General features: G+C 54.9%; 1 protein-coding gene across 1 annotated transcript; it reads left to right on the top strand.

Moving 5' to 3' along the window:
* The first annotated feature begins 3745 nt into the window (after positions 1-3745).
* On the top strand, positions 3746-7496 carry GALR3 (galanin receptor 3). The gene is made up of 3 exons (XM_017963622.5): positions 3746-4025; positions 4946-5325; positions 6328-7496. Exons 2-3 carry the CDS (start codon positions 4967-4969, stop codon positions 7073-7075), a joined length of 1107 nt encoding a protein of 368 aa, XP_017819111.3. The 5' UTR covers positions 3746-4025; positions 4946-4966; the 3' UTR covers positions 7076-7496.
* Positions 7497-14391: the final 6895 nt, after the last annotated feature.

A 14391-nucleotide genomic window follows, 5' to 3' on the forward strand; every position in this document is an offset into this window, starting at 1 on the left:
GGCTTTGGGCACCACTCCAAGGGCGCAATGTCCTTGCTCCCTGCATCGCGCACGAGGTTCAGGGCCGCAGCTAGTCAGCAGCAGCAGTAGGAGTGGATAGAGGAGATGGCACCGGGCGCAGCCAAGGTCTAGGGCCATGATTGCCTGTCTATCCCACAACGACGCTCTTTATGGTCGCTTGGTCCTTTCTCCTTCCCTCCACCTCCGCTCTCATATCAACTTAGCCTTGCTGCTGCTGGGAGCTCTTCGCTCTAGGCCAAGAAGGACCTTGTGGAGATCCCAAGGGCCAAGAGGCCAAAGTATCGTGAATCTCAGGTGCTTTCCAGCCCGTTCCAGGGTTTAAGCATGCACGTTCATCCAGGCCTCTGGGAGTCTACGGGCGATTGCAGCTCTGTCAAGGTTCTAAAATCCCACCAAGCTGAGTGTCCTTATTCAGGGATCATAAGAGTCTATGGCCGCGTGCAGTGGCTCAAGCCTTTAATCCCAGAACTTCGGGAGGCTGAGGCAGGTGGATCACCTAAGGTCAGGAGTTCAAGACCAGTCTGGCCAATATGGTGAAACCCCGTCTCTACTAAAACAAAAAATTAGCTGCGTGCGGTGGCAGGCACCTCTGATCCCAGCTACTCCCAGCTACTCCCAGCTACTCGGGAGGCTGAGGCAGGAGAATCACTTGAACCTGGGAGGCAGAGGTTGCAATGAGCCAAGATCGAGCCACTGCACTCCAGCCTGGGAAAGAAGGCCAGACTTCGTCTCAAAAAAAAAAAAAAGCCTACAATTCAGTTGTGCGATTCAATTCTGAATTATATTCAATCCGAAGCCAACAGACTGGGGGGGCAGAACACAGAGGGCAATTCATTTCTGAGGTCTGAAGTTGAAGACCAGCCAGCCTGGCCCACATGGTGAAACCCCATCTCTATAAAAATTAGCCAGGCGTGGTGGTGCACTCCTGTCATACCAGCTACTTGGGGGGCTGAGGCAATTCAATTCTGAAGGTTCTGAATTCAGCTTGCAAGTCAAGATCAAATTCCTAATAGTTTCCATTAGTCTCTGCTTCCAAAAATCGAGGATTTTCTGCACCTGAAGTGGGTGACATTGGGCTTTAGAGAGGAACCTCTGAGCCCTTGCGAAAAACATGGGACCTGCAAGGAACTTTTTTAAAAAATTTTTTCAGACTGGGTATCACTCTATCCCCTAGGCTGTGGCTGCAGTGCAGGGGTGCAATCTCAGCTCACTGCAACTTCTGCCTCCTGGGTTCAAGCCATTCTCCTGGCTCAGCCTCCTGAGTCGCTGGGATTACAGGCATCCACCACCATACCTGGCTAGTTTTTAGTACAAATGGGGTTCCACTATGTGGGCCACGCTGGTCTTGAACTCCTAACCTCAAGTGATCTGCCCGCCTCAGCCACCCAAAGTGCAGGCCTTACAGGCATGAGCCACCGCGCACAGCCTGGAGCAGCTAGTTCTGAGCATCTACCCTAGCTCCTCCAGCCTGGAATGTGAGTCCTGGCTCCATCAGTGTCCCTCACACTGTCTTCTCTCCCCTTACTTCCCCTTGATGCTCCCCACCCCCAGCTTCTAAACACACTGCTCAGTCCCTCTATCTCTCCCCTCCCTTCCTTAACTAGACTGCCTTTTGCCCTCAATACACCTGTCCAGTTACCAGCAGCCTTCTCATTGCTGAATCCAGTGTACCTTGCTCCCCAAGTGCTAGCCTCCCTAACCCTGTGGAGGCATTTGGCCATGTGGCCCCTCCTTCTCCACGCAGTTCAGGCCAGAACTCCATGACAGTCATTCACCAAGACTTAATCACGTCTTTGACTCTTGCCTAGACTCATCAGGTCCCTCCCCCTGTCCGTCCTTTTCACCCCAGGCCATAGTAGACTGTTTTGTTTGTTGTTGTTGTTGTTGTTGTTTTGAGATGGAGTTTCGCTCTTGTTGCCCAGGCTGGAGTGCAATGGCGCGATCTTGGCTCATCGCTACCTCCGCCTCCTGGGTTCAGGCAATTCTCCTGCCTCAGCCTCCCGAGTAGCTGGGATTACAGGCACGCGCCACCATGCCCAGCTAATTTGTTTGTATTTTTAGTAGAGACGGGGTTTCACCATGTGTTGTTGTTGTTTTTATGAGACAGAGTCTGGCTCTGTTGCCCAGGCTAGAGTGCAAGCGATGTCTACTCACTGCAACCTCCACCTCCTGGGTTCAAGGGATGCTCGTGCCTCAGCCTCCCAAGTAGCTGGGATTACAGGTGTGTGCCACCATGCCCAGCTAATTTTTGTATTTTTAGTAGAGGCAGACTTTGCCATGTTGGTCAGTCTGGTCTCCAACCCCTGACCTCAGATGATCTGCCCGCCTGGGCCTCCCAAAGTTCTGGGATTACAGGCACGAGCCATTGCCCCCCCCAAAAATTGTACAGGTCATGTCCCTGCTCTAGAACCTTAGTAGCTGCCCACTGCTATGAGGCAAAGCCAGACTTTTTGGACAGGTATTTAAATCATCTGGGCTCCAGCTGGACAAAGGCTCTGGAAAGAGCTTCTGGAGACGGATCTCAGGATTTGCAGGCCTGGAGGGAGGGGTCCTACCTGGAGTCTGCCAAAAGGAGACCAAAGTTCTGGTTTCCCACTCCAGGAAAACCCAGTCCAAGACCAGGAATCCTTCTTTTCTTTCTTTTTTTTTTTTTTTTTTTTTTGAGACAGAGCCTCCCTCTGTTGCCCAGGCTAGAGTGCAGTGGTTCGATCTCAGCTCACTGCAACCTCCACCTCCTGGGTGATTCTCCTCTCAAGAGATTCTCCTGCCTCAGCCTCCCAAGTAGCTGGGATTACAGGCATGCGCCACCATGCCTGGCTAATTTTGTATTTGTATTTTATTATTATTATTATTTTGAGACGGAGTTTCGCTCTTGTTACCCAGGCTGGAGTGCAATGGCGCGATCTCGGCTCACCAAAACCTCCGCCTCCTGGGTTCAGGCAATTCTCCTGCCTCAGCCTCCTGAGTAGCTGGGATTACAGGCACGCGCCACCATGCCCAGCTAATTTTTTGTATTTTTAATAGAGACGGGGTTTCTCCACGTTGGTCAGGATGGTCTCAAACTCCTGACCCCAGGTGATCCACCCACCTTGACCTCCCAAAGTGCTGGGATTACAGACATGAACCACTGTGCCCAGCCTAATCTTTGTATTTTAGTAGAGATGGGATTTCACCATCTTGGCTAGGCTGGGCTTGAACTCCTGACCTCATGATCCACCCACCTCAGCCTCCCAAAGTGCTGGGATCACATTCATAAACCACTACACCCGTCTCTTTTTTTTTTTGAGACAGTCTCACTCTGTCACCCAGGCTGGAGTGCAGTGGCACCATCTTGGCTCATTTCAACCTCTGCCTTACAGGTTCAAGCGATTCTCCTGCCTCAGCCTCCAGAGTAGCTGGGATTACAGGTGCCTGCCACCACGCCCAGCTGTTTTGTATTTTTAGTAGAGAAGAGGTTTCACCATGTTGGCCAGGCTGGTCTCGAATTCCTGGCCTCAAGTGATCTGCCTGCCTCAGCCTCTCAAAGTGCTGGGATTACAGGTGTGAGCCACCATGCCCAGCCTAGAAACCCTTTCTAAACATGAATTGAAGCAAGGAGGGGCAGGGATAGGGGGTGGAGTCATCAGGCTGGGCCACAGGAGGTGGGCGTGCCAGGGACTGGCTGGGCCCTGGCCAGAGAGGGGTTAACTACAAAGCAAATCGCAGAGAGCGAGATCAATGGGTTACAGGCTGCAGAGAGAGGAAAAGGCAGCAGCAACGCAGAGAGGCAGAGAAGAGCCAGGCAGAAAAGCCTGCCACCTGGGGGAAATCAGAGACTGAGGAGGAAGTGGCCAACTCCAGCTCAGCAGAGGGGGCAGAGGAGAGGAGGGGCCTTAAAGGCGAAGGGGGAGAAGTAGAAGGCAGACCAGTACCAGCAGGCAGGCACCAAGGGGCAGCTGCTGAACCAGAAGGCCCACCCAGCCTGGCCGTTCCACCCAGGATCAAGCCCACTGCCCAGGGTGGAGGTGGGTATTGCCCATCCTGGGCTTCGGGGACCTACTGCATGCTGGGTGCTGGGGTGGGGGCAGACATTGCCTTTCTTGCCTCCTCCCTGCCTATCCCCCCTTCCCCCTAATTTGGCACATCACCCCAGTGGTCCCAAGCCTGCCAGGAGATCCACAGGTAGTAGGAGACGTGGGCTGTAGAGTGGAACGGGGTGAGCATGGGTGTGGTGTGCACACACACATCCACGCACACGCACAGGTTGTCAGAGGAACCACCTGTTCTAGGTTCTCAGATGAGCACTCTAGATTAGGAGGTGAGATGCCAGGGTGGCAACAGCCCCAGAGCTGCCATTCCGAATGTGATATTAGCCTCCCATGTCCCCTCTCTGAGCCTCGATGTCCCTATGTGTAGAGAGGGAGCAGTGACCTACGTGCTCTTCCCAGTTTTGCCATTGTGTTGATCTCACTATACTGGAGTCTCCAATGACTCAGGGATGTTACCATGTTTTGCTGAAACTACAGCCTATAGCCAGAGAAAACCCTAAACCCATGTCCCAGGGTCTCCCCTGAACTTCAGATCCCCATTGAGAAGGAAATATACCAGCTTCTGGGGTTGGCCTCTCCCCTGTCGCCATGTCTTCATCCTACTCGGCTTGTGCCTCAGCCAGCCTCGTGGGTTGAAAGTGTCCCTCAAATACCTAGGCAGCCCTCCAGGCAGGAGTCTAGGGGTGTTCTTTTGGAACTCCCACCCCTTGAACACCATGAGCTTGCTCACACAGTGGGACTCAGTGATGACTTTGGCTCTGCCCTCCCCTCCTTCACCTCCCATGAGCTTCCAGCAAAGAAGACCTGAACAGACCCAGGTAGGGGGAGCTGGACCCCAGGGTCAAGCAACCAGGATTGGGGGCTCTTGCCTGAGGACCCCAGCTTCTCTTCCCCAGGTGCCTGTCTGATGAGGAGAGATGCCTGATGCCCAGAACATTTCGCTGGACAGCCCCAGGAGCGTGGGTGCCATGGCAGTGCCTGTGGTCTTTGCCCTAATCTTCCTGCTGGGCACAGTGGGCAATGGGCTGGTGCTGGCCGTGCTCCTGCAGCCTGGCCCGAGTGCCTGGCAAGAGCCCGGCAGCACCACGGATCTGTTCATCCTCAACCTGGCGGTGGCTGACCTCTGCTTCATCCTGTGCTGCGTGCCCTTCCAGGCCGCCATCTACACACTGGATGCCTGGCTCTTTGGGGCCCTCGTCTGCAAGGCTGTGCACCTGCTCATCTACCTCACCATGTACGCCAGCAGTTTCACGCTGGCTGCTGTCTCAGTGGACAGGTGCGCTGTGCCTGGGGCCTGGCTGGACCCAGCTGCGGGGGGTTGGGGGGGATGACCTGAACAGATCCTCATTGGCCTTAGGAAGGAGAGAGTGGGGGACCAGAAAGGGACGTGGGAGGGAGGGAAGAAAAGCTCCCTGGCCTCTCAAAAACAGCCTCTGGGCACCTGCCCCAGAGCATGCTTGAGGGGAATGTTCTGCCCTCCCCTTCCTCCACTGTGAGCTTCCAGAGGATGTCTCTGAGTCTCAAGTGGGAGTCCAGGGTCTGGCACATAGCAAGTACTCTGTAAGCGTGAAATGAATGGCAAAAGCAGCTCACGAATTCGTTCATCAGTTTTTGTTTTCTGAGACGGAATTTTGCGCTTGTTGCCCAGGCTGGAGTGCAGTGGCGTCATCTTGGCCCACCGCAACCTCTGCCTCCAGGGTGCAAGTGATTCTCCTGCCTCAGCCTCCTGAATAACTGGGATCACAGGCGCCTGCCACCACGCCTGGCTAATTTTTTTGTATTTTTAGTAGAGATGAGGTTTCGCCATGTTGGCCAGGCTGCTCTCGAACTCCTGATCTCAGGTGATCGGACTGCCTCAGCGTTCCAAGTGCTGGGATTACAGGCATGAGCCACCTCCCTCTCCACCCCCGCCCCCGGCCCAGCTATATTCTAGCTGCCCACACCTGGTCCAGCTGTGCGCACATTTGCTTCCACCGCTTGAAACTTGGGGTCAAATCCAGACTCACTCCCTAGCTGATGATCTTGGGCAACTCACTTCTCTCTGGGCCTCATTTGATGCATCCATAAAATAATTCTAGAAATAACACCTCACCGGGATCTGGCCCTTGCTAGGTGCCAGGTACTGCTCTAAGCACCTGTCCGTTCACACCCTTAATCCCCGCCACCTCCCCCACGGTTGATAGGAAGCGCACCTGGCCACAGGCTCCGGGCGCTAGGCGTGGCGTGGGCCCGGGCGGGAGGGCGCACGGCCGCCGCGCTCACCCGGCGCCCCCCGCAGGTACTTGGCCGTGCGGCATCCGCTGCGCTCGCGGGCCCTACGTACGCCACGCAACGCCCGCGCCGCGGTGGGACTGGTGTGGCTCCTGGCGGCGCTCTTCTCTGCGCCCTACCTCAGCTACTACGGCACTGTGCGCTACGGCGCGCTGGAGCTCTGCGTGCCAGCCTGGGAGGACGCACGCCGTCGCGCCCTGGACGTGGCCACCTTCGTCGCCGGCTACCTGCTGCCTGTGACCGTGGTGAGTCTGGCCTACGGGCGCACACTGCGCTTCCTGTGGGCCGCCGTGGGACCCGCGGGTGCGGCGGCGGCCGAGGCGCGGCGGAGGGCGACGGGCCGCGCGGGGCGTGCCATGCTGGCGGTGGCCGCGCTCTACGCGCTCTGCTGGGGCCCGCACCACGCGCTCATCCTGTGCTTCTGGTACGGCCGCTTCGCCTTCAGCCCGGCCACCTACGCCTGCCGCCTGGCCTCGCACTGCCTGGCCTACGCCAACTCCTGCCTCAACCCGCTCGTCTACGCGCTCGCCTCGCGCCACTTCCGCGCGCGCTTCCGCCGCCTGTGGCCGTGCGGCCGCCGACGCCGCCACCGCGCCCGCCGCACCCTCCGTCGCGTCCGCCCCGTGTCCTCGGGCCCAGTCGGCTGCTCCGGAGATGCCCGGGCTCGCGGAAGGCTGCTGGCGGGCGGCGTCTGGGGTCCGGAGTCCAGGGAGGGACCCGCCCGCGACGGAGAGGCTGCCCGAGGGCCGGAATAAACACTGCCGCCTGGACTCTACTGGTGTCCGTCTGTCTCACTTCCCTTCTCCAAGGGCGGGAGGCCACCAGGCCAGGGATGGGGCAACGCCACCAGCTCTTTGAGGAGCGTTGAGTGGAGCGACTTGTCCCCGCTCCATGGTGGAGCACCAGCTCCGTGGACACCCCTGGGTGTCAAAATAGCACAGCCCGCAGACCCTGCCTGTAGCCAGCCTGGCAGTCCCTCTGCCCATCCTTCCAACTGGGTGACAACTTCTAGGCCCTGCTTCCTCCACCACCTCTTACCCACCCCCTTCTTGGTTCCAAGTCCAGTCCTAGGTAATTTAAAAACAAGTAATTTGGCTGATGTTTAAGTGAAACCACACGTGCTACCTTCGTTGTCAAAACAGCTTTGCAAAGTAAATATGATGAGCCCCATTTTTTTTTTTTTTTTTTTTTGAGACGGAGTTTCGCTCTTGTTACCCAGGCTGGAGTGCAATGGCGCGATCTCGGCTCACCGCAACCTCCGCCCCTTGGGTTCAGGCAATTCTCCTGCCTCAGCCTCCTGAGTAGCTGGGATTACAGGCACGCGCCACCATGCCCAGCTAATTTTTTGTAATTTTAAGTAGAGACGGGGTTTCACCATGTTGACCAGGTTGGTCTTGATCTGCCGACCTCGTGATCCACCCGCCTCGGCCTCCCAACCCATTTTTTTTTTTTAAGAGAGGGAGTCTTCTCTGTTGCCCAGGCTGGAGTGTGGCATGATCTCAGCTCACTGCAACCTCTGCCCCCGCCCCGCCCCCGTTCAAGCAATTCTCTTAGCTCAGCCTCCAGAGTAGCTGAGATTACAGGGTCTCAGGCCTCAGCCTAGAAGCTAACAACATTAGAGGCAGGTGGGAGGGTGGGTGGATCTGAAATCATTGATCTGAAATCAATTTCTTGGTTAATTATTGGGTTTTGACCACCACAGACTTCCACAGCTGTGTGTGGGGCTAGGGAGGGAAGGAGGCACTGGGAGGCCAGCTGGAGGCCAGGCATGGCTCAGTTCTGAGCCAGGGGCACCAAATGGAATAACAAAAGGCGTTCGGAGCAGAGAATGCACCCATGACTTTATGCCCAGGGGAAGTCCGTCTGGACTGGCTGGCCTGAGTCCTGGAACGGAAGTCTGTTAAGGAAGAGGTCTGAGGTTTTCAGGGCACCCAGTCAGGTGTGGGGAGATACAGTTTTTGAAAAGAATCAGAACCAAGAAAAACCATGGAAGCTGAGAGGAGATGCCCCAGAGGTGGAGAAAAAAGACACTGAATAGAAAAAGGCTGGGCTCGGTGGCTCACACTTGTAATCCCAGGACTTTGGGAGGCACGAAACGGGCGGATCAACTGAGGTCAGGAGTTCAAGACCAGCCTGGCCAACGTGGTGAAACCCCATCTCTCCAAAAAATACAAAACTTAGCCGGGCATGGTGGCAGGTGCCTGTAATCCGAGCTACTCTGGAGGCTGAGACAGGAGAATTGCTTGAACTGGGGGACGGGGGTGGAGGTTGCGGTGAGCTGAAATCACACCACTGTACTCCAGCCTGGGTGACAAAGAAGACCCTATCTCTAAAAAAAAAAAAAAAAAAAAAAAAAATGAGGTTAATCATATTTACTTTGCAAAGCTGTTTTGACAAAGAATGTAGCATGTGTGAGACATACAGTACCTGCTTAATAAATACTATTTTTAGAGACAAGGTCTTGCTTTGCTGCCTAGGCTGGAATGCAGTGGCATGAGCCAAGATCTCAGCAGGCTGAGTGACAAAGTGAGACCCTGTCTCAAAACAAAAAAACCCACCAACCAATAGGGACAGTCCAGGCCCGCACATAGTAGGCATGTAACTGACACTTGATACATGAGGACGTAGGGGCCAGAACCCATGACCCTTCCCTTCCTTCTTCCCTGAGCACCCATCCTAAGTGAGGCTTTGGGATCAGTGATGGCATGAGTCCAACATGGTCACTGCCTTCCAGCAGCTCTCAGTCTGGCTGGAGAGCCAGATACAAAATAAAAAAGGACAGTGCTGAGACAGGACACAAGCAATTCAGAAAGGCCACAGAGGAAGCAGCTCCTGCCTTCTGAGCAATCCCAGCAGGACCCCCAGAGGTGACTATTTTTAATTTTTTTGAGACAGTCTTGCTCTGTTGCCCAGGCTGGTGTGCAGTGGCGCAATCTCTGCTCACTGCAACCTCCACCTCCCTAGTTCAAGCAATTCCCTGCCTCATCCTCCCTAGTAGCTGGGATTACAGGTGCACGTCACCACACCGGGCTTTTTTTTTTTTTTCTAGTAGAGACAGGGTTTCACCATGTTAGCTAGACCAGTCTTGAACTCCTGACCTCAGGCAATCCACCGGCCCCAACCTCCCAAAGTGCTGGGATTATAGGCGAGAGCCATCACGCCCAGCCCAGAGGTGAGATTTGACGTGGATTTTCTGGAGAAATGTGGGGAGGGGCCTGCCAGGTGGAGCGACAGCCTGTGCAAGGCAGGGGACGTGCAGGGCAGTAAGTGACTCCGGCAGCGGAAGCAGGGGGAGGCTGGGGCAGAGGATGCCTGGAGGGCAGGAGCTTCATCCTTCAGGCAGACGGCAATGCCGCTGAAGGTTTTCAGGAGAGGAGGGGCCCTATCAGGTATGCAGTTCAGAAAGCCCCCGGACTGCTGTGTAGAGGCTGGGATGGGGGCCTAGACTTGGCAGAGGACTCAGATCAGGTGGGTCCTCCTGGGCCCTTCTTGGAAGTGAGGACACCCGTAAAGAGGCTGCTCCGTGAGCTGTGTTGAAAGCCAACGAGGCCTGGCCAGGTATTTTTGTTGTGGATTTGGCAGGAAGATGGATGGCCTGCTGCTGGGCTTGGGCTTGGTTCTGGAGGCTCCGAGGTTTGCTTCGGGGGGCTAATGAAACACTTGGAAGAGCAGATGGTCGTAATAATAATGGATAACTGTGTGTCCAGTAGAGCCCAAGGCAGGCAAGAGGGTTGGAGGAGAGGCTGAAGGATCCTTGGCCACTGTCCCCCAGGGCCTAAGAGAACCCTCGTGATCTGAGCCCTGTGCCAAGTGTAGGGCTGCACCTGAGGAAGGCCTGGAGACCTGGAAAGGCACTTTTCTTAGTTGGAAGGTGGTTTGGATTCTACAACCCTCTCACCTTCCTGTTTGTGCAAACCTCTTAAGAGGCGTGGCTGGGCGTGGTGGCTTATGCCTGTAATCCCAGCACTTTGGGAGGCTGAGGCCGGTGGCTCATTGATGTCAGAAGTTCAAGACCGGCCTGGTTAACATGATAAAAACCTGTCTCTACTAAAAATACAAAAATTAGGCGGGCATGGTGGCGGGTGCCTGTAACCCCAGCTGTAAGTAGCTAAGGCAGGAGAATTGCCTGAACCTGAGAGGCAGAGGTTGCAGTGAGCTGAGATCTTGCCATTGCACTCCAGCCTGGTCGACAAGAGTGGAACTCTGTCTCAGAAAAAAAGGAGAGGCCTGCAGCATTCATGTGTGAGCGCCTACTAGGTCCAGGGCTCTTCTGCAGACAAGAAAGAGAACAGGAGGAGACAGAGGAGCCTAGAGGAGAAGCCCTAGCCCAGTGTGGGGAGCCAGAAAAGACTTTCCAGAGGAGCTGGAGCCAAAGCCACGTCCTGAGGCAGAAATCTCCCAGGGCAGGTGGGGAAGGGAGAGACAGGAGCACATGTGCAGATCACGTGCCCAGGGACGGGGCAGGCTGCAGCCTCAGCAGGGAGGTGGGAGAGGTGGGCGGAGTCCTGAAGGATTCTGTAATCTGTCTGAAACTGAGACTACTTTGTCACAAGGGCAACGGGAAGCCACTGAAAGGTTTTGAACAAAAGGGTGACTTAAGATTTACTCTTTAGGAGGCTGGGTGCTGTGGCTCACACCTGTAATCCCAGCACTTTGGGAGGCCAAGGTGGATCACCTGAGGTCAGAAGTTCAAGACCACCAGCCTGGGCAACATGGTGAAACCTCATCTTTAAAAAAAAAAAATGTACAATTGCTAGGACTTGGTGACAGTTGGAGGGTAAGGAGGAGAGAGGCGTCCCAGATGACACTTCTGGCTTGGACTACTAGAGGGTGGCAGTGGGGATAACTGAGGGGGTCAGTTTTGGGTGTCATGGTGGGGGTGCCTACAGACTAGTGCTGTACTCTAAGTATGTGCCACGTTTCACGTGGCCCTGGAACTTATTCCTCATCAGCCTTAGAGTTTGAAGATGGAGAAACTGAGGCTCAGAGATTAAATAGCTTGCCCAAATCACACAGCTAGCCAGAAACAGAACAGGGGCTTAACTCAGGCTTGTCTGATTTCGGTTCCATGGTCTTTAATGGAAGCCATGGGAGAAGAGGCAGGAAGGAATTGGTTGAGGGGGGGAGGGAGGAATTTGACATGTGCAAAGGTGACCTCCTCATCTCCCTCACCCCACTCTAGGCAGCCACCGAGGCAAGGCTGCAACCCAGCCCTGCAGAGAGCAGGCAAGTTAACCAACCCCTCCTCTGCCTGGGCTGGTAGGAACAGCAGCATCTGTCAACTTCGAGGTGTGCATCTGGGGAAATAAACACCGATTAATGACCCTGAGGTTTCCTATTAACGAACACCAGTTCTTCAGCCCTGACGCAGGCTCATTTGTGAGCCACTGGCTGAATGCAGGATGGAACAAGGCCAGAGGGAGAGGCTGAGCAGGGAGTTAAACTGCTTCTGGCTCAAGATCAGGCTGATTTATTGAGGCATCTGTTTGGTGCCAAGTTAAGTGGCCCAGGGTCTGTGTAGGGGGCAAGGTTGAAGCAGGAAGGGTGATGAGGGCGAGGGATGCCAGAATTAGGCTGGAATACCCAGGGGTGCTCTGAGGCTCCCCACGCTTCCTTGGTCCTGGCTGGGTGTGGTGCAGGGGAGGGCACTGTCCTGGGCATCCGATGAGCCTGCAAGGGCAACTCTGAGAGGCGGGTGGTGTAGGGATAAGGCAGAGACTTCCCAGTCATGCTGTTGGCATTGAATCCAGACTACTGCGCTTGGTACCTGTGACCTCTCCATGCCTCAGTGACCTGCACAACTGAGCTCAGTCTGAGCTTCATTTCAGGCACTGCGGATGCATCCAGAGGGAAAGCGCCCCAGGTTGCTCACCGTCCGCCCCCAGCTTCCTCAGATGTCTCGAGGGCTTTCTCAGGCAGATCCTTGTCTCCTTTGAGGCCCTCACAATCTAGTGGAGGAGGCGTGACTCAACTGCCTGTCCCTCTGGGCACGCTTCACTGCCAAGTGCATCTGTGGACATGGGCCACCCTCCTGGGCTTCCAAAGCTGGTGAAAGTTGCCAGGCTCGGGTCTGTTGGTCAGAGCAGCTGCTGCCCTCTGGGCACAGGGACAAGAAAACACTGTGGGCGTGGAGCCCTGGTCTGGACCTGGGGGCACTGGGCAGGGCTCTTGCACTTCTCCAAGCCCGTTTTCCCACATGGGAAGTGTGCTGACTGTATCTCCCTGTGGACACTGAGGGCTCAGTGTTAGCTTGGGAGCTAGCATGGGGGTTCAGGCTGTAACTCCCCTTCAGCCCCATGGATGGAGGGAACCAGGGACTTCGTCGGGATTACCCTAGGTTTCAGTCTATCTTCCTACCCCAGCTTGGGTTCAGTATCTGAAGTAGTCTGGGGAGCAGGTGGTCCTGTTGGGGTAGGGGCTTTTCCCCGGACTGAGGTCACAGCTAGAGCCAGAAACCTCAGTGCCTGCTCTGGGCTAAGAATGCATCTGACCCCAGGATGCAGGTAACTGCCTACCTCACCTGGTTTCTGCCTGCCAGGGCCAATCTTCAGACCTCAGGACTTCCCAGCCTGTCCCACCCCACTCTCTGGCCAGCTTTGAACCCTCCTGGATCCACTTTTCCCAGACCATCTTCTGGTTGTCCTTCTCTGTGGCCTGGCTCATGCTGGTCCCCTACACACTCACCAAGACCCTCAGGACCACTCCACACCCAGCTCAGCTCCATCCTGTGTAGTCCCTTCTCTTTCCTCAGGTGACCAGGTGCGGGTCTTGGTGTTCCCTGTCCCTGGGAATGCCTACTGGCCGGAGACCAAGGCATTCACTTGGTAAGGCCCGTCGGTTCCTACCAGCTGTGTCCCGGGAGCACTGGGGACATTGCACTTTGGAAACCTGGCAGAGAGAGTGCGAGACCTAGGCTGGGCCCCACTCACCAGCTGCCTGACCTCAAGCAAGTTACTTTCTGTCTCTCAGCCTCAATTTCCTGTATCTCTAAGATAGGGAAGGAGAGCAGTAAACACCGCAGGATACCTAATGCTTTATTAACAAATACTAAATCCAAGGGCTTGAATATAGTCCCGGCTAGCACTTGGTAGGAGCTCAACAAATGTTTTGGAAACTGATTGCGAGAAGGTTCTAAATTTTGGGAATGGAATGGTAGAAACAGTATGTACTCTGGGGATAAATCCAGGTTCTAGCCCCAGCTGCTTGGCTGGGTGACTGTCTGTTTCCTCCTTACCTACAAAAGGCAGCAAGGCCATATGTCGTCGTCGTTTTTTTTTTTTTTTTTTTTTTTGAGACAGAGTTTCGCTCTTGTTACCCAGCCTGGAGTGCCATGGCGCGATCTCGGTTCACCGCAACCTCCGCCTCCTGGGTTCAAGCAATTCTCCTGTCTCAGCCTCCCGAGTAGCTGGGATTACAAGCACGTGCCACCATGCCCAGCTAATTTTTGTATTTTTAGTAGAGACGGGGTTTCTCCATGTTGACCAGGATGGTCTCGATCTCTTGACCTCATGATCCACCCACCTCGGCCTCCCAAAGTGCTGGGATTACAGGCGTGAGCTACCACGCCTGGCTTTTTTTTTTTTTTTTTTTTGAGATGGAGTCTGGCTCTGTTGCCCAGGATGGAGTACAGTGGCCTGATCTCGGCTCACTGCAACCTCCACCTCCCGGGTTCAAGCGTTTCTCCTGCCTCAGCCTCGAGTAGCTGGGATTATAGGTATGTGCCACCACGCCCAGCTAATTTTGTAATTTTAGTATAAGTGAGGTTTCTCCATGTGGGTCAGGCTGGTCTCGAACTCCCGACCTCAGATGATCTGCCCACTTCGGTCTACCGAAGTGCTGAGATTACAGGCATGAGCCACTGTACCTGGTAGACACATATCTTACAATATAGTTGTGATCTGTATTTCTGTCCAAAGGCTTTCCACTGTTCGCCAGATAGGCAAGGGCAGGGAGCTTTTCCTTCCATTCCCTTTTGTTCTCCCACCTAGAACACTGCCTAGCACATGTTAAGCACTAAGTATTTTTTTTCTCTTTTTTTGAGACAGAGTCTCGATTTTTTGCACAGGCTGGA

Source organism: Callithrix jacchus, chromosome 1 (genome assembly GCF_049354715.1).
Source record: "Callithrix jacchus isolate 240 chromosome 1, calJac240_pri, whole genome shotgun sequence".
Lineage (NCBI taxonomy): Eukaryota > Metazoa > Chordata > Mammalia > Primates > Cebidae > Callithrix > Callithrix jacchus.